Source organism: Rhipicephalus microplus, chromosome 1, assembly GCF_043290135.1.
Source record: "Rhipicephalus microplus isolate Deutch F79 chromosome 1, USDA_Rmic, whole genome shotgun sequence".
Lineage (NCBI taxonomy): Eukaryota > Metazoa > Arthropoda > Arachnida > Ixodida > Ixodidae > Rhipicephalus > Rhipicephalus microplus.
The window spans coordinates 232,277,140-232,304,685 of NC_134700.1; the positions used below are offsets into that span (position 1 = coordinate 232,277,140).

General features: G+C 44.4%; 1 protein-coding gene across 1 annotated transcript; it reads right to left on the minus strand.

Annotated features, from left to right (window-relative positions):
- On the minus strand, positions 1–27,546 carry LOC119187151 (cephalotocin receptor 2). Its single transcript, XM_075872541.1, has 3 exons — positions 27,434–27,546; positions 2,169–3,170; positions 1–1,754 (listed from the first exon to the last, which is right to left on the minus strand). The coding sequence occupies exons 2-3, from the start codon at positions 2,952–2,954 to the stop codon at positions 1,341–1,343; spliced, it is 1,200 nt and encodes a 399-aa protein (XP_075728656.1). The 5' UTR covers positions 2,955–3,170; positions 27,434–27,546; the 3' UTR covers positions 1–1,340.

Here is a 27,546-nt window from a genome sequence, read left to right on the forward strand (position 1 = left end):
AAAAAGAAACTTTTTTTATTAATGATCTTTCATGATCTGAGCATGTTAGCAGATTTTAGCATGACAAACAAGTGACTGCAATGAAAATACCATTTTTAAGCAGAACTCTACACATGGCTTCACTAACTTGTGTTCCTCGTCGAGACAATCATTAATTAGCTAATCAGCTAATCATTAATTAGACTTCAGCAGTGTGGTTAGGCCGTCAGGCAGCTCTCTCTCTCTCCCTTTCTCCCCCCATCTCTTTTCCTCTCTCAGTTTTCTGTTTTATTAGTTCACTTGATCCCCAAATGCCACCAGTGCATCTTTGGCTGAAATTGATAATATTGGGTTCTATAGTGTGACTGTATTAGCGATGTTCTTCCTCTACATTACAACCACTGTTACACTCAGGACGCATGCGTGCAGTAAAAATGTTAGGTTAACATACCGTTTCTTCACTCACCGCGCCACTGCCATCCTGTGCAAGAAGATTGGTATGCTTAGCAATAATAAAAAAATGTGGAGCTGAAGCCATTATTAGGTAGGACTTCCCCCCCAAATAGGGACAAGCGTAATTTCGTATTTTCAGCTCTGGTTTTCTCGTCACACTATACATATACCTTGTATCGGATGCACACGATGCAGGCTTAATCATTGTGCAGCAGAAGTAATCCACACTGACCATCACTCTTTGCTAATTACTGCGATCGAGAAATGCTTAAGAAATAATCTTGTGATAGTGTATCTGGTCCCCCTGAAGCTGACGTTGAAAACGATGTTGAGAACATGGCTTGGGACAACGAGCACCCCAAGCTATGCTAGGGACACTCCCGGGTGTATTGCACACTTGTACCGTATTGAGTGCACACTTGCCTTTTGTACATTAATGATCTATTAATAAAAGTTCGCCAGGTATTAAAAGCATGCAATATTCATCTCCCCTTTCAGATCATCACAACTGAACAAAACACCGATTCCGAGCACAAATGCTAAGCTTTAGTTTGTTAATTTGAGCTCTCATGTTCTCTCAAGAACATACCCCTAAAACTGCATGCGGTGTGGTTCGGTAACCGGACAATTGCTTTTGTCGCATTCTGTCACGAGAGTTTATGATGACGCCATACATATTCCTCGTGTCGTCCCATGTACAGATTGCAAAACGATGCAATGCGTGCGCCGCACACTGACATAAATGCCACTGTTTTCGTCAATAAATTTACGACAAAGCTGCGCCTCGCTTCACCGCAAACAGACGTTGCGTCGATCATCCCGTGATGTAGCGACAGGGTTGACGACGAAGCCGCACACGACGCACGATTCACTCACGATCACAGTCAATTTGTACGACTCGGACACAATCAGCACATGTCCCTCTCGCCGTCTCTGGGTGACAGTTTGCCATCGCAGTTCGTCGCTGTGCTGCAAGCCTTGTTCAAGCGCGCTGCTGAGTAGGCTTCGGCCTGGTCTGTGGACAACTGCGCCTCCGTTTGGGCCCTGTTGAGCAGGTGACACGTGAGGGACTCGCTCACCAATCGGGAGACTCTTCGCCAGAAACTACCGCTGCTGGCGTCTCTGCGCGGCCGCTGGAAGTACAGAAAGATGTACGGGTTGATGGCGCTGTTTGACGCAGATATGACGCCAAACAGGGCCACTACGTTGGCATCCAAGATTCCGGGATTCCCGAAAGCGAGAATGACCTCTTGCACCATGTATGGTACGTTGGTCACCAGGAAGGCACCGAATACCACGGCTGTCATCTTCAATGTTTTCATCTGTGAGAGAAAAGGAAAAGAAAGATGGTGGTTGCAGAAACTGTCGTAGTGTGGCCCTCGCATTTGCGTGTGGTCTCGTCCTGAAGGCTAGAAATGAATCAAATCGAATAGTATTCAGCATGCGCGCGCACATACAATCTTAAGTACGCGGGCGTATATTTGGCTGCGCGCACAGATAACTGCAGACACAAATATGCGTGAATCAAAGCGCAATCTTCCGAAAGATATCAATCATTGGACATTAATCTCGTTAAAATACTGCGCAAACGTATACATACATCACCCTGCAATTCTCAAAGAAATGAGGTATTAAATAGAACAATTCCATGACACGTGGAGTCAGAAAATAGTTTGACCTCTATCGAAATGTAAGCACCGCTTGGTAAGCACGAACGACCCTTTCAGGAGCCATACCTTTGCCCGCGGAAGCGATGACGTAGTCTGCTGGCCCACCTTCCGACCTGTCGCGGTGTGCTTCCAAAGAGTCCACAGTATTCCAGTGTGGAACGCTATGAGCAGGACGAGCGGCACCACAAACACCATGAAGAACACAAATCCCATGTAGATCTGGCGGTGGTAGAGCGGCGTTCCGCGATCGTAGAATATGGACGCGCAAAAGCACTTTCCCGGCGCCACTTCGACGCTGTGGAACACGTACACGTTTGGCAGTGACGGCATGCACGAGGCCACCCACGTGACGGCGGCCAACTTCCACGGGTCGGGACTGGGCGCCAGCGGGGTGGCGATGGCGATATGCCGATCTACGGCGATGGCCACCAGCATGTAGGTGGACGATACGAGCGCGAAAGTCTGGAGGAACTTGAAGAAGCGACAGAACGCGTCGCCAGCTATCCACAGCCGTCCCATCACTTCCCAGACCACCTGCGACGTCATGGTGACGCAGGCCACCAGAAGGTCGGCGATGGCGAGGTTCAGGAAAAGCACCCGGGCCTTGGACACTCGACGGCGGCGATGCTTGACGAGTAGGTTGCAGCAAACGATACTATTGCCGACTATGGAGACGACGATCATGGTGACGATGATACTAATGCGGACTCGCTTATGATAGCGCGGACCTAGAAGTTCGTCCGAGGCCGGGTTTCCGGTGGCGTTCCCGAAGAACGCTGTAAGATTTCGCAGGGCGTCGCTGCCGTAAGGGAGGTCATCGAACGTGGCGTTGAAAACGTCCGCCTCAGTCATTCCTAGGGAGAACGCGCATGCCGGGTCCAGGCCCCCGCTATCTGCGACCCCGCTCTATTTGGATTCCGTTCCCGAGCGGGACGAGGCTTGTCGACTGCTTCAGCGTTTGTCACAAAACTTGAAAAAATCTGGCGCACCTGTTTTCGTTGTGACGTCTGTGATTTCAATTTTCCAGCGCATGCCCGCCATCCTCGATACTCTGCCAGTATATCATACCTGTGATAAAAAAAAACAAACAAAGCATAACAAATCTTGCGAAAAATACTGCACTCTTTATATATAGCTTATCAAATGCTCCTTCAGATTCAAAAAGAAAAGAGGAACCCGTAACGAAAAAAATACATTGCTATAAAAAATAAATCAATGTTTTACCGTGGAACACTAAAAACAATGCAGAAGGAATGAAATTTAGGGGGGTGCCCCGCCGCGGTGGTCTAGTGGCTAAGGTACTCAGCTAATGACCCGAAGGTCGCGGGTTCGAATCCCGGCTGCGGCGGCTGCATTTCCGATGGAAGCGGAAATGTTGCAGGCCGGTGTGCTTAGATTTGGGTGCACGTTAAAGAACCCCAGGTGGTCGAAATTTCCGGAGCCCTCGACTACGGCGTCTCTCATAATCATATGGTAGTTTTGGGACGTTAAACCCCACATATCAAATTTAGGGGTGATTTGGTATAGCGCATTTTGATACTTGGTGAACTACACTAAGGAAAATTCGCCAGCCCCACGAAAAGCTGCTTTCGCAATTAAAAAGGAACATTGGACTTTACGCGCCAAAATTAATATATATTTAGATAGTATGGCCATGGGGGACACTTTGGTGTAAAAAAATTGGTCTGTTTATCATTAAACAAAATATAAGTACACCATATTATTTGAAGTGATGGGCGCTTCGTCAAACATAGCAGTACGACACCCTAGCGATGAAGCTAACAAGGGTGTAGGTGGCGATTCTGTAATGTTATTTTCATATCAGAACAAGCACCACATCGAAGAACTGTTCTTAGAAATTTTCATGTATGCACAAACGGTTCTAGTTGTGGGACCAACGTTTCAAAGCTTCTTTGACACAAACACACACACACACACACACACACACACACACACACACACACACACACACACACACACACACACACACACACAAATAAAAAACGTGGGAGCACACAAACTAACGAGGTTTGCGGAACCTGCCTGGATTCTTGGCGCGACGCCACAGTAAACATTGCTTGTTCTCTAAACAGTGGACCCCTTTGTATTTTAGGGGCAAAGCTCCTTAAGGCGGCACCCGTTCGTCCCTCGTCGTAGTCGTAACCAGTCCTACGTTTTGACCTGCAAGGTGGTGCTGGTGGGAGATTTCTCCTGTGCGTTGTCAAACAATAAAAATTCGCAGCGTGCGCGTTAACTAAAAGCCGAATTTTCCTGTCTCTCATTCCCCATTAGCAGCCATTGGCATGTACATTGTGCACTATATATCTGACAAGAAAGGGTTGCTACGTTATACTCGCTGGGCGTAACCTCCTTGAATTTAGAAAGGTTTAGCAAGCGTTGGACCGCAGAGCTACGAATACAGTGAACTAGTATATACCATGAACTCGAGGTGGTTAAAGGTGGGAAGTAGACACGAAGCGCAAGCCATAAGAAAATAAGTGTGCCACCTCTCGTTTAGTCCTTGGAATGTCCGCTGGAGGGCGATGCTTCTATAAGCGGAATAGATAATGAAAAATGCCATATGATGGTACTTGGAGTATTGACTAGATGGACGAACGGACACAGACAGATGCACGGACGGGCGCACGGATGGCTGCACGGATGGATGGACGTATGGACGGACGCAGTGGGAGATGCATGGACGAAGGCAGGAATGGACGCATGGATGGACGTGCGGACGCATGAACAAACGCACACACGGCCAGGCGGATGGATGCATGGACGGTCACACAGACGGACGCATGGACGGTGGTGGTGGTAGTGGTTAGAACAGGAGAAAGAAACCTAATTTCTGCAGCCCGGTCGGGAGCACGGCGCAGTCCTGCTGGACAAACGGAAGCAAGAACGAATGGACGGATGGATGCTTCGGCCCACTCTCCACCATTCACCCCGTAGATATGCTGCCATTTTTTTTTGTTGCACCAGGCAGTATAAACAGAAAGTATCCTCCTCCACTAGCATGGATTCACTTCGTGCTTTTCAGCATCTTATGCTTAATCCCGCCAAAACGTACACCGATTTACCCGGCACGACGAAGTGCAACAGCCATGATGGGTGATAACGTGACTAAAAACACCGTGGCATCACGCAGGAACTGTAGTCATGGAACTAAAACCACGCAACATCGCGTAACTAGTTACGTGACCAAAGATTGCGTAGCATTTAGTAACCCGACTAAAATCACGTAACACACGAAACGAGTCATGTGACTAAAACACGTAAGAACATGCAAAAAGTCACGTGACGAGTGCGTAGCATGGGGAACCAACCGAAACCTGAAAATTTAGTTAAGCCTAGCCAATGTTGGTACAAGTAGAAAGAAGTTAGCTTCTCTCGCAAAAGCTTCGCATTACTAACGAAAACTTAAAGAATTCAGCTCTAACACTATAGCTTCGCTGTTGGTTCCAGCCTTGCACCAATATAGTGCGAGCTGCGCACATTTTTTTCGAAGACTTTCCTTTCTTGACTTTCTCAACACAGTCCGAATTCTTCTTTGAATTTAAAAAGAACAAACTCTTTGGCACTGAGAGATGAAATGTGTAGCCAAACACATTCCTAACGCGCTATTCTAAGTAGACACATGCGCATTCGCAGCAAGCTTCTGATTTATGACGCGCCAAAGACTTATAAACGAGGACCGAATGTTTAGAACTGTCGGTGGCACCATTTATTAGTGAAAACTATACAATAGCTAGCTGTCAAGCTCTGCGTATGTAAATGAATGGTAATGTAATGCTCGTAGACATCGCGTAAACGTTATTGCAAGAAAAAGATTTATGGGTTGGGCATACATATAAAGAGAATTTACACGAGCTTATGTGATAAGTTATCTGGATGTATAAGGCTGAATTAATTACGCAAGTCATGTGAAGCGATCACCATGTGCGTTACGAGAGACGTTACAATAAACAGCAAATGTTTCCTATTTAAATCGTACTTATATGCAAATTCCTAAAGAAACAGACGCTATATGTAGAAAAGACTACTGAGATTGCGATTATGGTCCCACAAAAAAAAAAGCGCCTGGATGGAAGAGCTCCACGCATTAAATGTTTAGAAAATAAGGAAGCTATTGTGAGAAGCTATTGTGAGTCTTTAACGACCAGTCTTTGCATGAAATCGAAATTTAAAGCATTCTCGAATAGACGTGCGAAATAAGAGAGCACTTGTAGTATTGAGAAGGAGAATTCCTAACATCCCAGCCACACATATTACGATAAGAAAGTGTAAGGGTTCGTTTTTTTTTTCTTAGACACAATAATAATTATAACTAAGAGATAATAATGCCAGGGAAAGTGTAGGGGATGTAAGTATAAGTAATTATAATGTACTGAATGTGAGAAAAGAAAAGTGGATGAAAAGATCATTTGCCATCGGCCGCATCCGAACCTGCCACCTTCAAATAACACCTCCGTTGCTCTATATATCTCTGAGATACCTCGGTCATCTTCCCGTTCTTTCGCTGTTCAGAAGCAGACGTGCTGGACGGCTTCTGGCTTTGTGCACCAGCGCAGCGTAACAAAGGCTTTAGCGAGTAGCCCACTCTTTTTCAGCACTTTTCTCACATTTCTCTGGCCAAATAATTGAACTAAACTTTGTTTAAGCTACACAGAAGATTACACAAGTTAGTCGTTAACATCAAGTGCCTTTATTTTACCAGGAAGGGAACAAAGATTTTTCTCTTTACTCTGACACAACTAAAAAAACAAGTTTTTTTTCTTCAGCGCAAGAGAATGATAATTGGAAGTAACCAGAAGTTTTTTTGGGAAACAACACGTGCTGCTGCTATTGATTGATTTATATGTGGGGTTTAACGTCCCCAAACCACCATATGATTATGAGACACGCCGTAGTGGATGTTCCGAAAATTTAGACCACCTGGGGCTCTTTGACGTGCGCCCAAATCTGAGCACACGGGCCTACAACATTCCCGCCTCCATCAGAAACGCAGCCGCCGCAGCCGGGATTCTATGTTGACACCAACCGAAAAGCAACATAGAGTGTGTATGTGCATTTAAACGTGGAAGCGTCAGTCAGCGCCACCTGTTGCCATTATGATGAGTGCAGAACGCTGTCTTTTTCCTTGTTTGGTATCACGTACTACGTGATCTTATTACGAGACATATCAGCTGATAAATTATCACTCGCATACTACCTAAAGCACGAAGTCTGCCAGATTGAGACCATCGCTATGAATGAAGGAAAGTGTAAACTTGAGGAGTAGTTTTATTTGTTAAACACTCAGTGGTTAAACATACATACACGCAACATAAAGTAGATGGAGGGACGAACGCCACCACAGCTCAGCGGAAGAGCATCGGATGCGTTATTTGAAAGTCGGAGCTTCAGATCTTGCCAATGGGAAGTTATGTTTTGGCCCGATTTTCTATTTTCACATTTATTTTACAATACTACTTCCATTCCCTATACCTTCCCTGGTATATGGTTTGCAGTTTGCATTTTCACGTAAGCATTTGATAATTTTAACATTGGATAGAAATGATCTTGTTCGCATGTAAAAAATTTTGTTTTTTTAACTAGGAAAGCAGTAGCAAGAACAATGGAGTGGAAATGTTATAATGAAACAAAGAAAGTTTTGTTTCGCGCGTGGAGTATAGGCAAGCAGGTGAAGCAAATCATTAGAACGCCTAACAACGTACTCGAGGATTGTTCGCGACGCGGTATAGTTATCAATGGGAAAAGACAATTTCATTTGCACACCTTTTAGTAAAGACAGCTCATACAAAGATAATCAAAATAATTAACAACGTGTTTGACCCCTTTTTCGACAACCTGCGTCCACGTGTAACGCGAGCTGGTTATCTATTCCTTGTTATATTGTGTTTCGTCAAGAAGCACAAAGGAGCCGTCACTGAAGCCACCCACGCCACGCTTTCCTAGATAATTCGTCGAACACTGCTGTACAACCGGACATGCCTTGGACTTAAGTATTGCGACTACGCTCGCTCAGGAACAAATGTGGGGTAAGAGAAGTCTTCTCGAGTAGTGGTTCATCCGTTGCGACAAGTAGGCGTTCAACAACCGCGGCCCCTTACCGGATGTGTACAGAGACAGACGACATGATTGATTGATATGTGGGGTTTAACGTCCCAAAACCACCATATGATTGTAAGAGACGGCGCAGTGGAGGGCTCCGAAAATTTTGACCACTTGGGATTTATACACACCAAGCATACGACCAAGCATACACACCAAGCATACGACGCACCAAGCATACGACGGAACGCACCAAGCATACGACGTACAAGACTACACGAACTTGACCTTTCACTACAATTCCAGCCTCCCCCCGGCCTACGTCGGCGTGAAGCTTCGCTTCTCTATCGCCTTTGACTGGGAGTTGCTTTCACGAAGGCTTATACCACTTTAATCAGAATGACTGACAGTGTGGCATGCGATGTTTGCGGCACCGATGAAACTATCGAACACATGCTGTGCCACTGCCTTCGATTTGCTTCAGACAGACAAGTACTTGCCAACGCAATGCGGCGACTGGATGATCGGCCTCTTTCTGTGCAGGTGCTATTACAGCAGCGTCCACATCCCTCGACGGCCCACAAGGCAGTGAAAGCCCTGCTGTGTTACTCGATAAAGACGGGTTTTTGTGAACGCCTCTGACATGCGGTGGCGTCCTACACGCTGCAGTGAAGTTACTGTCAGTCTCTCCTTTTAGGGGCGAAGCTCCTTATAGCGGCACTCGTTCGTCCCTCGTAGCCGTTGTATTATGTGACAAATATAACATTTTGACATCCAAGGTGGTGCTGGTAAGCGATTTCTTCTGTGCGTTGTTTAACAATAAAAAATAATGCTCAATGTACATGTCACTGGAATGAGAGACAGGAGCAATCGGCTTTTAGTTAACGCGCACGCTGTTATCCCCATTAGCAGCCATCGGCATGTACATTGAGCGCTATCTGGCAAGAAAGGGCTGCTACGTTATACTCGCTGGGCGTAACCTCCTTGCTTTTAGAAAGGTTTAGCGAGCGTTGGCCCGCAGTGCCATGAATACAGTGAACTAGTATATACCATGAACTCGAGGTGGTTAAAGGTGGGAAGTAGACACGAAGCGCAAGCCGTAAGAAAGTGTGCGTGTGCCACCTCTCGTTTAGTCCTTAGCATGTCCGCTGAATGGCGGTGTTTCTATCTGCGGAATATATGATGAAAAGATGCGAGATGGTGGTACTTGGAATGTTGACTAGATGGACGAACGGACACACAGACAGATGCATGGACGGACGCATGGATGGCTGCACGAACGGATGGACTCATGGACGAACGCAGAGACGGACGCACGGATGGACGTGCGGACGCACGAACAGACCCACGCACTGCCGGGTGGATGGACGCATGGATGGTCACACAGACGGAAGCATATGGACGGACGGAAGCAAGAACGAATGGACGGACGGATGCTTCGCCCCACTCTCCATCATACACCCCGTGGATATGCTGCCATTTTTTTTTCTGAGCGAACTTCTCGCGTAGCGTCCACGGCGTTGCACCTTATATGTGAAACGGAGTGCCAGCATAGGCAGTGCACACGAGGGGGGCAGGGCGGGTGACCCCACCCCCCTAGTTTTCTTAGAGTCGTTACGCGAAGTCTGTCGCGTACTATAGTGCCCTTAAAACACTCTAGGAACTGTACCCATACAGTGAATTCATTCATTGGAATTAACTGTTGCGATTAACCATTGATCCGCCCCCCCCCCTGAAGGGGAGGGAGGGGGGATCATACTAAGATAAATAATGTCCTAAGATAAATATCATACTATCATACTAAGATAAATAATAAGTATGTCCTCCAGACGGCACCGACGATGTTAAGGTGGTCCATGAGAGTTACGTAGCACCCTGTGGTCGTTCAAGGTTGCTTATAAAGTAAGATTGAGGGTCTAAACAAGCAGTGGCTGCATCAGATATAGTTATTTGCTAAATTTCCTCATTGTATAGGTTATCGAGTTCATGAAGTGTAAATTGTGCACGTATTTTAACTTTCACATGCTATCCAAGGTTTAAATCTTCCCTGCTAGGTGAAATGCCATCCAGTGCAAAAAGAAAAAAAAATATACTTCTATCGGTGATTTTAAAGTATACTATGAAGACTCAAACAAACAAAAAAAAACTATGGCGCTGTATGCGAACATTTCCCCTAACTGCTCGGCATGCGATCAGCTCGCCACCTTCCCTCATTTGATGTTGCGCTGCCCTCAGTTACGCGTTTCCAGAAGAAAGCATCCCGTAAACGAGACAGACTTCTTGGAATATATCTCAAGTCCACACCGGTTCCCATAAAAGAACTCAAGGCTATCCAGAAGGCCCACGATGCGGCGATGAGGCTACGCGTCCCCGTCCCTTCGTGGGAGTGGCCCGCGATCCCACCCCTATAAAAAGGGTGTGGAGTCCTTCAGGACCCCAATAAAGTTTTTCATCCATTCATCCATCCACACCTTGCGAAACAACTACGGGTGGTCCAGGGAGCATGTGAAGTGATCGGGAACCTCTGGTACCCGACTCCGTCGCAAGTGCAGCCCTCGTTGGGTTCTTAGGAACCTTTTTTCCAGGGACGCAAATAAAGTTATCTGTCTGTCTGTCCGTGACTCGAGAAAAGAAAACGCCAAGTTGATGTGCTTTAATTATGCTAGTTTGATTATTACGTGCGTAGATACGTGTGTCAACAAGAACACACTCTTCTGAGAATCGGCTTTCGCAATATTTGTGTATTTCTTCTTCCATCAGTCCCATACGGTTTTAATGTGAAATAAGGCTTCGTTGCAGAGTAGTGTGCTTGCAAAAACGACGTGACAATTTAGGAGGGGGTGGATTGGTAAGTACATGAAGCACTCTTCAGGAGAGGTTCCATAAGTAATGGTTTTTATTTTGATATTTTTTTCTAGCAAGCACGATCATGCTGGCATTTCGAAAGAAACCCGAACAAAAAAATGTTTTCGTGGGTGAAAGACGTACAGAATTCAGTGTCATTTTATGCGTGAGTTATATCAGCAGGAATACAACTATTCATTCTGGAAAGTTGTGGCTTTCCTTTGTTTTGACTTACAGGCACCATCGACAAGGTTGCCATTTAGGTTGCCGCAAAAGTTCAACAAATTGTTCGTCAGTACTACAGCATATATATAAGCACCATTTTGTTCATGTGGCTATTCTCATGGACGTCGAAGTCAGGTTATTTTTCGTTGACCAGCTTTGCACCACCAGTTTTGCACTTGTTAATGAACAGGTGTTATTCACGCATTAGTAGCAGTTCTGGCTGCGCAGAAATCTGCTTTGCGACAATGTAGCTGTGAGCAACATCAATATATTTAGGCAGAGGGGTCCTACTCGGTCTAAATGCTTCCCGACACCGTAGCACTCCCGAGTGGCTGACACAGTAATCGTATCGTTCGTAGTGAGGGCATTCCTGCATTTAGGAATATCCTGCCACGTTCACTAGAACGTCCTGCATCTTCGACAGTTTCGCTTCTGTCACATCGTTGCAACTAGGATGTAATTACCTGCTTGTGTACCCCTTACAAGTACTGGTCAATGGAAGTCGTTGGGAAGGTGCTCTACAGGCTTTTAAATTCTATGCTTTGAGGGCGTTGACCATCATGTTCCCTTTGAAGCGGCACTACATGCATGTAATTTGCACGGCATGTCAGTGTCCCTCCTTTCACAATTTCAAACCTCTCAGGCACGAAAACACTCAAAGTAACGCGCAATACACGAGCAGCTGAACTACGAAGAGATGCACATTACTGTATTGTTAAGAGGCTCCGCGCTGAGGAACGCTGGTTCTGCGGACACGCGACGAACGCGCAATCATCCGGCGTACCGTAACCATTTGACGCTTGATGAGGCCGCCCCACACGCTAACGTGGTTCGAGTGGAAAGGGTGTATAACTAAGCCCTCCTTCATTTACGGTTGGCGTTCGTTACGCGTGGCCACCAAACTTACCTGGCAAGGCAAACTATGGAGCCTGGAAAAGCAACCCATGCCTCTTCTAGGCTTTATGTTTAGTTGCGCCACGTTTGGAGAACGCTTGAACTAACATAAAACAACTTGACTTATAATTTCATAGATAGCGCTACACCAAAAAAAAACTCCAGTTATATTCATGATTCGTGGAGAATATTTTGTTTGAAGCACTAGGCTTTCAAGTGAGTATAGTAAGCACAAATAGATACACGGCACAATATGCACCTGATAATGTGCAATGGTCGCTGGTAATACGCGTCTAAAAAAAAAAGCGAGTTCCTACGGAATTCGAAAGCAGAAAAATTACCTAAATTCAAAGCTGTCTTGTAGGTTCTATAATGAAGATAACAAAATTCTTTTCGTAGAATCATGGAAAGGGGCCTGCTGCTACCATATATAGAAGTTCAGAGTATCAGCTTGTATAGTTTTGTCTTTTCATCGGTAATGCGCGAGCAAGTACAGCTATAAACTGCCGCATTCACACATTAAGTATTCGTCGACTTTTTTGCCACAACAGAAATAACCGTCGCACAGAAGCCTAGTGTAATGTAGTCTGCAAATCCACTAAATAATATGGTTCTGCTTTGCAAAGAAAAAATTCCGCCATATCCACGAAGTGAATGATGATGAGTGGGCGAAGCTCCGGAGGTAAACCTGGTAAACCATGAATCCTCTGTACATTTTGCCCACTCGATTTTATTACATCGCTCCCCCTAGCGTACGTCGCCGCACTAAATCGAACGATTGCCTTCAACCAATGACACGCGCCATATGTGACATCATTTCTATTTTATAAGATCTCGCGTCTTTCATCAACTACAAGTACCGCTTTCTAGTTTATAACATCTTGCATCTTTTCATCATCAGCTACAAGTACCACCATCTAGTAAACACTACAAGAACTAAACGAGAGGTGGCTACATACAGGAGACGGTACCGCCATCTAGTGAACACTGCAAGAACTAAACTAGAGGTGGCTACATACAGGGGACGGTACCGCCATCTAGTGAACACTGCAAGAACTAAACTAGAGGTGGCTACATACAGGCTACAGGGGACGCACAGCCCACGCCCTAAGGAGCTTCGCCCCTAAAAAAAAATTGGCTGGTCCCACGTACACTGGGAATCGATGATGTGCCAAGCACGAATGAGAAATGTTGATATGTCACTTCAAAATCAGCACAACGTTTTGAGGTGGAGGTAAATGATGCCGTACATGACTTCCATGTCTTGATTATCATGTTTGGATGCGTCGTTTACCTTCGTCATCTATTCACGTCACGTGATACCAAATTTAGTGTATGTGGAGCGAGCGAAACGGCGGCGAGCACGCTATGAGCGGGGTATGTTGTCATCTTACATGACACGTGTGTCAGGATTATCATGCGTTGCATCAGTCATATATTTCGTCATCCATTGACGTCACGTAACACCAAATTTGCTATATGTGGAGCTAGCAAAACGGCCGCGAGTGCGTCATGAAGGGCCCATAATACTCTGTTGTAGCGTTGAAGCGCGCGTACGCTGGGCACAGCGACGCTACGTTAGCAAAACGTGAGTACTCTATAGTGTAACGACAGGCGCGACCAGCGTCTGTCAGCGCGGCCCAACGGCAACCGGCGCGAAATGCGACATGCTGCGTTTCGCGCAGTGTTGTCTGCGTTACCCAGACAACACTGTGTCTTTATCTTTCTGTGACGGGGGGATGCCGGATGCAATGAAACGCGCATGCGTCAAAACAACGCAGCGCGGCTCGCGCCTTCGAGTATATGGCAGGACCGGCGACTGGGATGGCAACGCTGGCGTGGCGTGACGACATGAACGCCGGCGAGCACGTGCACCACGTCACGTCAAAATGTATTGGCGCCTTTACTGTGGAACGTAGTCATGTTCTCACACGACACGCATCTCATGATTATCATGTTTGCACCAGTCACATACCTTACGGTCATCCATTGGCGTCACGTAATGCCAAATTTGGCATACTTGAAGCTAACCAAACGGCCGCGAGCGCATCATCAGTGTGGCATGTAGTCTTGTTGTTACATGACACGTCACATTATTCTCATGTTTCAACCAGTCACATACCTTCGGCGTCCACTCACGCACTGTAATACCAAATTTGGTATACGTGACGCCGGTGGAACGGCCGCGAGCGCATCATCAGTGTGGCATGCAGTCATGTTGCATGACACGCATATCATAATTTTTATGTTAGGTTCTGTCGCTTGTGTTCGCCATGCAACCATGCCATACCATAAGAGTTTTGCAACATGCCATGTGAACGAAACCACCTCAAGAGCTGCAGGACCATGAAATGTAAATGAAGACGTTCATGACATGTCATGATTTTGATATTATGACAAGTCAAATATGTTCTTCATATAGTCATGTTATGCCATACCAAGTTTGGTTTCAATACCATTACCGAAATGGTCAGGAGAGCTAAAAGTCGCAGGCCACTAGATAGATAGATAGATAGATAGATAGATAGATAGATAGATAGATAGATAGATAGATAGATAGATAGATAGATAGATAGATAGATAGATAGATAGATAGATAGATAGATAGACTGGGGCAATTTTAGTAGTGTCTTGGAAACGACGGCAACACTTGGCCAATGGTAGGGGAAAGACACCGTCCGAGTTTGTGCTCCTTGCTTATCGTCGGGGCCGATTTCCGTCACCTCGCGCAACCAACAAGACAGGCGCGAGGCGGTGCTGACCGTGCATGCATAGAGTTTGCTAATGTACACTGAAGGGAACTCTTGCGCTAGTGTCTGAAGGAGCTACAACGCATGGCACCTCAGCGAGCATGGGAATGATGGGTAGTACACAAATTTGTCTAATCTTCGTACTTCAGGCCTGGTTTTGGCTCCGTGTGTGTTCTTGTGGCTTGAAGCTGTTTTCTGACGAAACCAAAATTTGCAAATGCTCAGCGGTTGCGCTTCACCACCTTATTTTTTTAGACTTACCTTTTCAAATAGGGTCACGAAGTTCAAAAGGGTTGAATCTCTCTTTCAAAACAAAACCGAAACACAGCAATAAACGAAGCCGCAAGTACGATTTGCCGCCCGCAAGTACGAAGAATAGGCAAATGTGTGTACTACCCATCATTCTCATGGTCACTGAACGATCGCAGCGCCAGAGTCCCCTCTAGTTAACTTTAGGAAACTCTATGCGTGCAGTTTTCTCGCGTTTTGCAAACGTGGATGAGTGGCGTCGTCAGGTGTCTTCTTTCGAACTATTGCAACAAGGAGGGAGTGGAACCACCACATTAACGTGCACCCCAATCTGAACACACGGGCCTACAACAGTTCCGCCTCCATCGGAAATGCAGCCGCCGCAGCCGGGATTCAATCCCGCGACCTGCGGGTCAGCAGCCGAGTACCTTAGCCACTAGATCACTGCGGCGGGCGTTGTCACACCATGAATTGCACTTCGTTTCGATAATACTGATGTCTGTACCCTAACGTGGGTGATGACGTTACGTCAGATTAAAAGATTCCCTTGAGTTCTCGGGTAGTCGACGTTCTTGATAGACCCAGGGTGGGCACCAAACTACTACAATTATAAAAACCCGTAATTCACTTTGTAAAGACTGGCTTAAAGCTACCAGAAAAAACAATACTGCCTAGCAGAATACTCGCCAACTGCTTCGCTTGAAACCGATTTCTGCAATGTGTAGGATTTGCCAAACTTCTTTAAACATTTTAATTATCTATTACCATCTCTGTTGTAACATACAAAACTACGTTCTTTTTTTTCCATTTTTTAGGTGGTAGACAAGAGCAAACAAGAACACCAAAAGGTAAGGTAGAAGTTCCTAAGTGTCTGATTTGCATCACACAAGGCGCTAAGTCATTTTTGAAAAGGAAATCCTACTATCAAAGTTAAATAAAGCAAGCTGTTTTCTCGTGAGAGGTGAACTTTAATGAAATACTCTATAGCAAAACATTCTGCTATGCGATTCCTCTCGTAATCAGTCTCAGCAAACATAGCAGCTGTTAAGCTCGAAAGAGGGAACAGAAAAAGCTTCACACAGGTAGGCTTCAGGGATGGCAACTTACGGCTACTGAAGGATGCGGCTGGAAAAAAAAATATCTTAATTAGCGGCACGTTCGCGTGAAGGCTTCAATAATGCGCACCACCTGCAAAATCTCCCCCAAACTACTTCCTCAAGAAAGCCGAGAGTGGCAGCGAGTGTAATCATTTCTTTCGAGGCGCCTGTTCTGGATATATGCGTACGAGAAGGCTGACAGCGTCTCTATAGGGGAAACGGTGGCGCACATCAGGTACCGCTTTGTTGAAGCCGGCTGCGTAGCACACTCAGCGTAAACTGGACGCCTCTGTCAAATGTTGGTGGGAATCGAGGAGAAGTGCTCGTGAAAGTTCAGGCGCCTTTACAACTCAAGCTTGAGAGGCTCTCGTCTCATTTCCTGGTTATGCGACATTTAAAGTTTCCCGGTGTAGCCTATTCGTTTGATACGATAAAAAAAAGTGAAAGTGAAGTGTTTAAGCCCGGCCGCACTAGAAAGGTGCGCCTGCGTTCCTTTCGTTCGCACACCTTTCTGGTTCAGCCGTGGTGTAAGTTATGTTGGCGAAGTGTGTTGCATGCAGATCAACAACTGCTTGTGCTGTCAACAGTACTGTAAAACTACTGATTATTTCTCGGCTGGCAAGCGCAACATCTTTTATTATCAGGCAAAACATTTGTCTTTACGCGTTTATAGGCGAACTCATATAGTTCTTTATTTATTGATTTTATTTATTTCAGGTACCCTCATGGCCCAGAGGGCATTGTTGAGGGGAGTGGTACAGGATCAGGATGTTGAAAGGTGTTCGAATTGTACAAACATTGCACACATATGAGCAAATATACAAAAGCACTGAACAAACAAGTATCCAGCGGTGCGTAGAAGTATGCAAAAGTTTAACACAAATCCACACAGGTATTGCCTCTAGCATAAAAATATAACAAAACTAACATTGACAACTGCATGCATATGACACATTATAAAGTAAATAAACACTGTGGAAAAAAAGTTCTAGCTACACAGAAGTGAAGTAATCAGACACTTTTTTTCCTAAACTGGTCAATATTGTTAGTAAGCACAGGGGTGGTGGCAGGCGATTCCACTCTGATGTAGTTCTAGGAATAAACGAATTTGAATATGCTACAGTGCGACATTTCGGGATACCAACTTTGCAAGAATGATCTATGCGCAATGAAACATGAGCAGGGCGTAAGATAAGAGCAGTTTTAAGGGTGGCGTTCAATTTATAGATTTTTAAGAAAAGGCACATGCGCGATATCTTCCAGCGCAGTGTGAGTGGTTCAAGAGATTGAGTTGCTTTCATTTGCGTTACGCTTGATAAACGGCCGTAATCGTGAAGGATGAAACGCGATGCTCTGTTTTGGGTTGCTTCAAGTGCATTTATTAGTGAATTATTGCATGGGTCGCATACTGAAGACGCGTTTTCGAGTTTAGATCGAACAAGTGACTTGTACAATAACAGCTTGAGAGAAAGCCAACCTTTTTTTTTTTTACCCTTTTTTCTAGTGCAGCCTGCTAGCGAACCGTAGGCCACAATGCTGGTTTACCTCCCTACCTTTGTTTCGGTTTTCTCTCTCTCTCTTCCTGCATCTTTTGAGCGCGCTGATATTGATGAAGGAGAAAAGATTTATGAAAGTGAACCTCGTTAGAGAAGGCTGGAGGTTTTCTTACTCCAGGAACCCTCTGATCAGGACCATTCGTAAACAAAATTGATTTCAGAAATCATATACAATAGTTCTTTTTCGGAACTGCCAGCTATGATTGCACATGGAGGGGCACGTTGGTAAAGATTATTTCTGCGGGCCGAGCGGTATTTATCGAAGCTTCTTCTTAAGGGGACACTAAAGAGCAAAACAATTTTTCTCGTATTAGTAAACCACAATTCCACAATCCCGAAAGCACCACTACGACACGACTCTTCGTAAGCGAGTAAACGCGCGATAAGAAAATACAGCTGTGTAAAACATCGTCGGCGCAAACTTGAAAGAAGACAAAAGAAGAGACTCTGAAAAGCACTCGGGCGTGAAGTGCGCTTTTCGGAACCTCTTCTTTTGTCTTTCTTCAAGTTTGCGCCAACGATGTTTTACACAGCTACCCACCAACTAGCTCGACAGCATACGTTACGAAGAAAATACAGCTGGAGACGCCATCTTGAGATTCCCGCAGCATACACCGCGAATTTCGTAAATTTTTAAGCCGTTTAGTTGGGATCACATGGCTGCTGATAGATAAAAGTGAAGTACATTGTCGTCTTTTGGTGTCGTAGACCTAACATGCGAAGTTGCCCAAAATTTCATAAAGCGAATGTCGCGGAAACACGAAAAATGATGACAACAAAAAAAATGACAGGAGAGGATACAGGTGCGGCCCGTCTCACTAATTCATCTCTGTATTTTTTGCCGGGTTATAACATCATACCAAAATAAAATGTTGGCATACTTACACTATAATTGATTAGGAAGGCTGTGCGTAATATTCTTTGTTCGCTTCGAAGCGCACGCATGATTATAAACCAGCCAGTCACCACGCGCTGCTTTATTGCACATACCTGGCAAAATGCCTTACCCTTGAGACCTTGGAGTGAAATAAGATATGCCAGGATATTCGCTGAGCTTCATTTTCCCCTCTTAAGCGTCTGCGTTTGTTTGACGCTTAACTCTTTGCACAAGCACTACAGGAGAGTTGTGCTATAGCTGCCCCTTTCATTCACCTTCGTGGGCCTCGTGAAATTGAGCAATGAACCGTCGAGGCATGAATGGGAAATCGATCATGGCAGTATACCACCACACACGTGCTTGGTGAGGGTGTCAACGCTGCGTTCATTCTATTACATCTACTGCTATTAGACGCTGTTTGCCATGCCGGGGAGATGTTGTGCGTATTATTATTTGTTTTCTGGTCGACTCGTATTCCAGCGCTTACTTCATCACGCCTATTTTCGATAGCATCGCGGCGCGTTTATCTTTAGAAAAATGTGGCAAACATCGTGACGAATGCGTAAAGAATGATTTCGGGGCACTGCATGCGTCACGATGAACATTTATGCGCAAAATGTAAACCATCCATCACGTCGGTATAAATGATTTGGCGCTGTTCTGTCAAGCACGGAGACCCAGGTTACGCAATTTCCCGACTCTTTGTTTGTTTTTGTTTGTTGTTTGTTGTATGTTTCTTTCCCCTTTTCTATCTCCTTTTCTTCCCTCCTGGCTTTCTTTTCTGTCCACTTCACGAAGAAGCATTTAGGTGTTGACAAACAGAGGAAGCAATGTCCCAGAAAAAAACCTTCTTTCATTCCTTCTGAAACAGTATATTTAAAAGTATTTAAAAGCTATTTCACGCAAGCACCGCTTTCCGTAATGCAGCCGACGGACTGGTAGTTTGCCCTGCCGTGTTGGCCTAAAGGCTAAGGTACTCGGCCGCTGACCCGCAGGTCACGGGATCGAATCCCGGCTGCGGTGGCTGAGTTTACGATGGAGGCAAAAATGCTGTAAGCTAGTGCGCTCAGATTTAGAGTGCACAATGAAGAACCCCTGAAGGTTAATATATCTAGAGCCCTCCACTACAGCGTCTCTCATAACCACATGGTGGTTTTGGGACATTAGACCTAACATTTCAATGAATCGGACGGCCGGTTCCGAACCACTGTAATCGGGGGCTTCATATACAGAAGCTTCTTTGCTTACCCCTTTCGCCCCCCTTAAGAAATTCAGATGTTTTAATAACTACTATAATGTATTCGGAGGAATATGCGTAATATATAGGTTTTGAAGGGAATGTGGGCCGAATATGTCAGTATATTATTGTAATATGTGCGGAAAATATCGCTCCCGCTAAATATGTAGTTCTGTAATCATGCTTTCTTGGGAAAATTGATGCAGTTATTTGCTCGAAAGTTGAGTGCGGTATGTCTGAAATTCTGAAATATATTGTAGGTTCCCCACGGGGGGAGCATCATCACATGCGTACTTGTGAAAACTTTATCTACTTTCTGGACCCAGGAAGTAGAAGTGGTATATGTTGCTGACCCAAAAGCACTTGCGCAGTGTCGTATAAATGTTTTGTATGTATAAAATGAAAGGAACTAAGAAAAGTACTAATAGCTCGCAACAATATTTAGTGCTACAAGGTGTGAATACAATGGCAAAGACGTACGAGTTTGGATTAATCGATAGCCTACGTGTTTTTGATGCGAATAAAAAAATGGCCGCTTAAGCAGAAGATTGGTGTCAATCACAGCAAGGAGCATTCAACACTGAGCATTCAGACGCTCAAAAAACAAGCACGAAAGTAGAACAAATACATTTGAAGCTATTCGTAAAAGCAAAACAAGAGCTGCGGGAACACATAGCTTCTTTCCTGACCGAATGCGATAAAATGTTCTAACAAATCTAGTTGTAAAACCACACAAAAATGAACAAGAAAGGAAGATGGCAGGCTGCACTTACTTGTGCATAGACACGCAAGTTTGAAGACATAAGATGGACTCTGCACTTCTGCTCAAACGAAGTAAAACTGTTTTTTTTCCTGTGCTAATGTAGCTGCATACTTGAGGAATGTGCTCGACAGACATGTTTGTTCCATTTCCCTTCGAAGAAGCGTTCTCGGAATAGTCTTATTTCTTCTCCTGTTTATAAGTAAATGCGGGGGCATCGTTGTTTCGCGAACGGGAGCTGGTGTAAGTAAGAACTACCATTATCGAGCTCAAGCCATCATCAATGGATCAACGACGACACGTTTGCAGACCTAGGTGCAAAAAATAGCTGCCCGGACTGGCCTCTGCCACGCCATTGCAATCCTATGCCGAGTCGGCGGACAATGCCGTATAGCGTTATGGCAGAAATAAAGCCCCCACTTGAGCTCCACCATGAAGACCCCATTAGGCGTGGACCGAGAGAGAAAAATGTGAGTGCTCTTCCTAAGCATTAAAGTATAATTACTCGCTCGCCCGTGAAGATATCTATAGGGCCTGGTGGGTGATGTTGAAGGGATTAAGGTGGCGGATCGATAAGAATAGTCCCCAAATTTTCGCGCATATGTGAGGAAAAGTGACGCCACTCATCGCCATGTGCTATTAGGCTTGACGGCTGCCTACTTTTTTGGCAGTCTTTTCAATAGTCCGCTCGATAAAACTTCTGCCATGTCTGCTATGTCCTTGTGTTCCAAGAGCGACACCATAGTTACCTACATAACAAGTGCGCAGACACGATCTAGATAAGAATCAGCTATCGCGGTAGTAGCTATGGCTGCCCGATTATCTTATACATCACCCCATATGTTGCCGACAAAAAGCACAAGCAAACAAACGAACTGAAAAGAACCCCAAATCAACACAGCAAATTGCCCTGGCTCATTGAAGCTCATGTACATACTTCCTTAAATGTCGCGCGTAACAGAAGAATGTGATCTTTCAATGCTCTTCTGACATCACACACTCAGCATATCTTTTAATAATAAAATTCGCACGTAAAAAGAAATCAGATTGCTATCTTCATGAAGGTGTCACGGCGTTGTCAAGATGCCTTCGCCTTAGTGGGCCATGACCGCGGTCCTGCCACTGTCGTAGTAAAAAAAAACTTGAATGCGTCCGAGTCACACTTCACCCATCTCTTCAATATTTAGTTCTTGTAATTTTATGGGGAAAGGTTCACGGAAGCACCCGAGGTTTCACAAAATAAGGTGCAGTTTGAGGAACTCGTCTAGTAATCAAGTCGTCTAGATCCCGTGCATTCGTAAATTGTTCAGTATAGTGTGCAGTGAATGTACGATATAATCTTTACAGAAGTTTTTAAAACAAAGCCAGCAGAGTGAGTTTTGTTTTTAAAATCAGATGTCAATCATTTGGATGTAAAAGTAAGCAATGCCAATTTTTGGCGTTTCTATAATAATAATAATAATAATAATAATAATAATAATAATAATAATAATAATAATAATAATAATAATAATAATAATAATAATAATAATAATAATAATAATAATAATAATAATAATAATAATACGCTGTAGTGAAGGGCTCCAAAAACGTCTACCATCTGGTGCTCTTGAACGTGAACTGAAATCTCACAGAACGTTGGCTTCTAGGATTTCGCCTCCACAGAAATTCGACCACCGCCGGGATCGAACCCTCGACCTGCGGGTCGGTAGCCGAGCACAATAACCACTGCTCGGATGGAGAAAGAAAGAGAAAGAAAGAAAGAAAGAAAGAAAGAAAGAAAGAAAGACAGGCAGACGTGGGAAGGCGGGGAGATAAGCCGCTGGATTAATTAGTTTTGCTGAATTCTTCTTCTAAATATTGCACCATTGTAAGGTGTGATAAAAATACTCCAAATTGAATTCCACGATTATCTCACCTTTATCGTTAAGGAGTTTCAAACGCAGCTTCGGATACGCCGGGATTATATAGGCATATTTTTATCTCAGCCATGCCACTCGATGCAAGATGAAAACAACGCCCTTACGCTGTAAAATACCGAGAACATCTTAGGCGGAAATTCTCTCTGCCTCTGGTCAGCCTGCTTCCATAATGATATGCATGCCCGGCATTTGAGTGATTATGCAGAACATTTACTGCAGGAGTGTCACAAATCAAGCGTGATTATATTTTACCAGAGCTGCTTCTACACAGAAGTAAATAATCACCGAAAGCAGCAAAAATCGGTTTGAATCAGTTTCGTATGCAGCGAGAAAGTTCGTATATGCATGTCAAAAAGGAAGTATTAAAATGGGTTTCACTGTGCATACAGTCAGGAAGATACCATGGTCATTCGTAGTTTGCATACGGAAATCACCAGGACTGATTGATTGATATGTGGGGTTTTAACGTCAAAAAACCATATGATTATGAGAGACGCCGTATTGTAGGGCTCCGGAAATTTCGACCTCTTGGTGTTCTTTAACAGTGCACCCAAATCTGACCACACGGGCCTAAAACATTTCCGCTTCCATCAAAAATACAGCCGCTGCCGCCGGGATTCGATACCGCGACCTTCGAGTCAGCATCCGAGTACCTTAGCCTCTAGACCACCGCGGCGGGGCGGAAATCACCAGGCTCACAGGACAATAGAGACCTGTTTGTAAAGGAACGCAAGCAGTACGTGACGCATAGTTAACACGCAGATGTCCTATTCTTCAGCCCGACACAAAATCAAATGCTCCCTCTCGAAGGAAGCAACTGCATAAAACTTGTTGTAGGTACAATCTATGTATTCGTATACCCATTGATTGATTTGTTGGTTTTAACGTCCCAAAACCACCATATGATTATGAGAGATGCCGTAGTGGAGGGCTCCGGAAATTTCGACCACCCGGGTTTCTTTGACGTGCACCCAAATCTGAGTACCCGGGCCTACAACATTTCCGCCTTCGTATACCCATCTAAAAGCTTCATGTATATATGTTGCTTCTGAGATTTCTACGATCAACTATGCTACCCATCTAACAACTTTAGGTATATATGTTGCTTCTTAGTGTTCCACAATATGGTATATAGGATCAGTGCATAAGCGTAACTTTTCCTTAATAAACGTTCTTTTGAGGCGCCTGCATTTTGTATAACTTATCGAGTAATCTTCGCTCTTACCATAAACTATGTCACGTTATTAGTGTACTTACCAAAAAAAAGTATTTCATAAAACATAAATCTTAATCTCTCACGTTAGCTTTGTTCAGACAACATGACGATCATATATGTTTTCAAGCTTTCTTGGTCTTTCAGCACGAATAAGTCTTAAATTCGAACTTGGCCGTACGCGCCCATGGGGTTTTCTTTTGGCATCAACTCTAGCAAATGTCTTGTGCCCAACAGTGTTGCATAAAGCCGCATAAAAGAAGTATGCTGCTGTTGCCTTTCCGTAAGAGAGCGCTCGAGCGTTAATCCTTTCGTTCAGGGACGGAATTACGTACAACTGTGGCGCGCTGTTTTTGTTTCGCTCCACCTGGCGTAAAGTTTGCGTCAACACCGACGCAGGCAGAGGCAGAATCAAGCAGCGTTTTCTGAAAAGCTAATTCAAACGCGTTTGAATAAGCCTTTACCAGGAAGCCCCCACCTTTTTTTTTCTGGAAAAAGGATAGCATTGCCTGCTCTTATATGAATTATTGTTTTTCGAGGGACATAATCTGATGATTGCACAGAAATGGAGAGGGCTTAGTCGTGCTGAGCTTTCAGAACTAAAAGGAGAGGGGGGGGGGGGGAGAGATTAGGGCTCTGCTCGCGTCTCCTATTGGTTCCTTCCGTCATTTATTGTGCTGGGGCTTAACACGATCGCGGGAGTTTGTATACAAGAAGTCAGGAAATTGCATCTTCGGGAGACGACATCGTACCGCTTAAGGGCGGCTCAACGGTGACGCAGCACCAGTAAAAAATATTCGTAATACGCTAAGAAGTTTAGCTCTGGCTACAGCTACATGCGACGGCTGCCATAATCTCATGCAGGCGGCTTAAAATATTTGAACGAATATTACTGTATACGAATTTGCCTTCATTAGAATTTGAATTGTTGAAATTTTTGAAGCATTCGAAATGAACCATTATAAACGTATAATAAGTCACGTGTAAAATCTCATGCAGGCGGCTTAGAATATTTGAACGAATATTACTGTATACGAATTTGCCTTCATTAGAATTTGAATTGTTGAAATTTTTGAAGCATTCGAAATGAACCATTATAAACGTATAATAACTCACGTGTAAATCTATGCAAAAGTAGTTTTATTGTAGTCAAGGGGTACTAAACCACGAAATCACCTATTCAAATGTACGCAAATCTGCTTGGAACTCTTTGTACGGCATTTTGCTGCAGTAGAGAAGTGATATACTATAAAAACACTTATTACAAAACTCGGGAGTTTACCTTTAAAGCCAAATGAACATATTACTCTCACATTATTTCTACATTTTTTTAATTTAATAGTTTGTTATACTGTGATATGCTCTAACTGCAGTAAATTCTAGAGCGTAACATACTTTACGGGTTATCACTGTAATTCTACGGAAAGTGAGATTCTGCTACTATTCTAAGTTAATTCCACTTTTCGTACAAAAAAAATTCATTTGTACATGCCTTTTCTGGATATATATATATATTCATTCTGAAAAAAATTGGCCAATTTGTCATGACCTGACTAACTCACATAAGAATAGCTGATATATACCTTATACCATTCAAACTCGATCAAAATTGTTCGACAAAAATCACCATTCTCCTGGAATTCGCTTCGAGTCTAAAATTCACTATTCATACAAGCCTAGTTAAGTGCGTACAAGTCATATAATAATCGCGAGTTTTCGAGGTTTTGAAAAGTCAAGGGACAGTGGGGTGATTTTGTGCAGACGAAAAAAAAACTCCTGATAATGGCGAGGGACAATGGCTGGGAAAATTTTTTTGTCATTACAATTTATTGTCTTACGCTCTGCCTAGTCACGAAAACACGTGTAAGCAGTCATCGTGTGGCGGGCAATTTTAGTTACCCCTATTACGTCATGTGACAAAGGAACGATGTGGACACAGCGCGGGAAATTTCGCAATCTTGAAGAGCCAGTAAAAAAACACGGAACCACGCTAGTTTACAGACACGCTAATAATACAGACACTGAAATTTGCGTCACATTCATTCCTATCTTTGTCTCACATGTCTTTACTATTATATCGAGATAACTAATGATTGCATTTGTTATTTTATTGCAAAACTGCGGCATCAGTTTTGTATTGTTCTAGGAAGTCGTTCCAGTTTGATGATGCAATAATAAATAGCAAAAAAATACCAATTAAAAACGCCGACGCCACTAAATAACAGACAATAAAAAATTTCTAAAGAAAGCACGAGAAGTAATTACCAAAAAGCGGTACTTTGTTTGAAGTTTCAAAGCCGTGATTCATTAAGAACTCTCATTGTTAGTCAATTCGTTGTTCATATATTTTGTTTATTGTTTCCATGTATTACGGTAAAGCAAAGCTCGCTTGGAAGGTTTTATTGTATGCGTCAAGAACTTGATTGTTCCAGAAATGTGGCGAAGGGTGACAAAGGATAGCAGCGCTCTAATTGAATAAGAAATCCGGTAAATTCTTCAGAAAGACTGTTCTCTCTGGAAATGACGTTTATACCGGAGCTAATGAAACAAAAGTGTTTCTAAAAATAAGAATAAAAGACCACTACGTCTCAGCGCATTGTCATAAGGTGGAAAGTTACCTAACTGTAGATATAAAACGCGAACAACACAAATTAATACTTTATAGGCATTCGTAGTCACACTTATTGATACTTTAATAGATAAGTAAATACATCTTAAACAAAGAGAGAAGGAAACGAAAAAAAAATCACTGCCTATCTACGGAGTGAATGATGATGAGAGGGCGAAGCGTCCGTCCGTCTATGTGTCTATTCGTCCATGCGTCCAGATGAACGGTTGGACGGAGGCACGGATAGACGGATGGAAGCACAGACGGAAGCATGGATGGGCGGAAACACGGATGGATGAACAGAAGAACGGACGGACGCTCGGACGGATAGACAGAAGCATGGACGACTTGATGGACGGAGGAACGCGCGGACTGACAGACCGATGGACACACGGGCGGGCGGACAGACAGAAGCACGGATGGAAGCACGAATGGACTGACGGGTGAACGCACGGACGCACAGACGGTTGGACACACGGATGGACGGATGGACGCTTCGCCCCACTCATCATCATTCACTCCGTGGATATGCTGTGAAAACCACTACCGTCATCTTGTTATATTATTCCCAAGGACATATGCATACAACGCCGTCTATTGAAAAACTCATAGTTGAGTTGGCTACATAATACACACGTAGGAGGGAATGACCCGCGGCCTAAGAAGCTTCGCCTTTAATATTTTCGTTTATAAAAGATTTGGCTCTAGGCAAACCCAAACAGGCCAGTAGCGCATCCTGTGGGGAATCAAAAGCACGCACTTACCGGTAAGATGGTAAGACCAATTTTCAGATTCAAGTGGCCTGCATCAATTGTGGTTTGGCCTACTCCCGTTCCCGCAATAACTACAAGAGAACGTCAAGACGGTGACCCAAGTTGAGCCTGGTTTTCCGCCGTTCCGGCTATCCCCTGTTTTCGTGTCGGAACTATGCCTCTTATAAGAGAATGACACGTTTAAACTAGATCGACAATACTACTTCCCCACAAAGGAGAAGCCACCGCTTCACTTCGCCTTCAAGCGGCAGCGTTTTGAAACAACTCACCTACGAAGCGCGTGCGTATAATCCAAAGCGAGAGAGAGAGTCAGAGTGCGTAGAAGACGGTATGGCCCAAGCGGCATGCGTGGAACAGTGCGAGCGGGCGCGACGCCCCAACG

Bases quoted from the DNA above. Each gene is read 5' to 3' on its own strand.
- LOC119187151 (XM_075872541.1), bottom strand. From the start codon at position 2,954: ATGACTGAGGCGGACGTTTTCAACGCCACGTTCGATGACCTCCCTTAC. The intron at 1,755-2,168 runs GTATGGCTCCTG...TTTCTCTCACAG, and splicing joins CATCGCTTCCGCGGGCAAAG to ATGAAAACATTGAAGATGAC.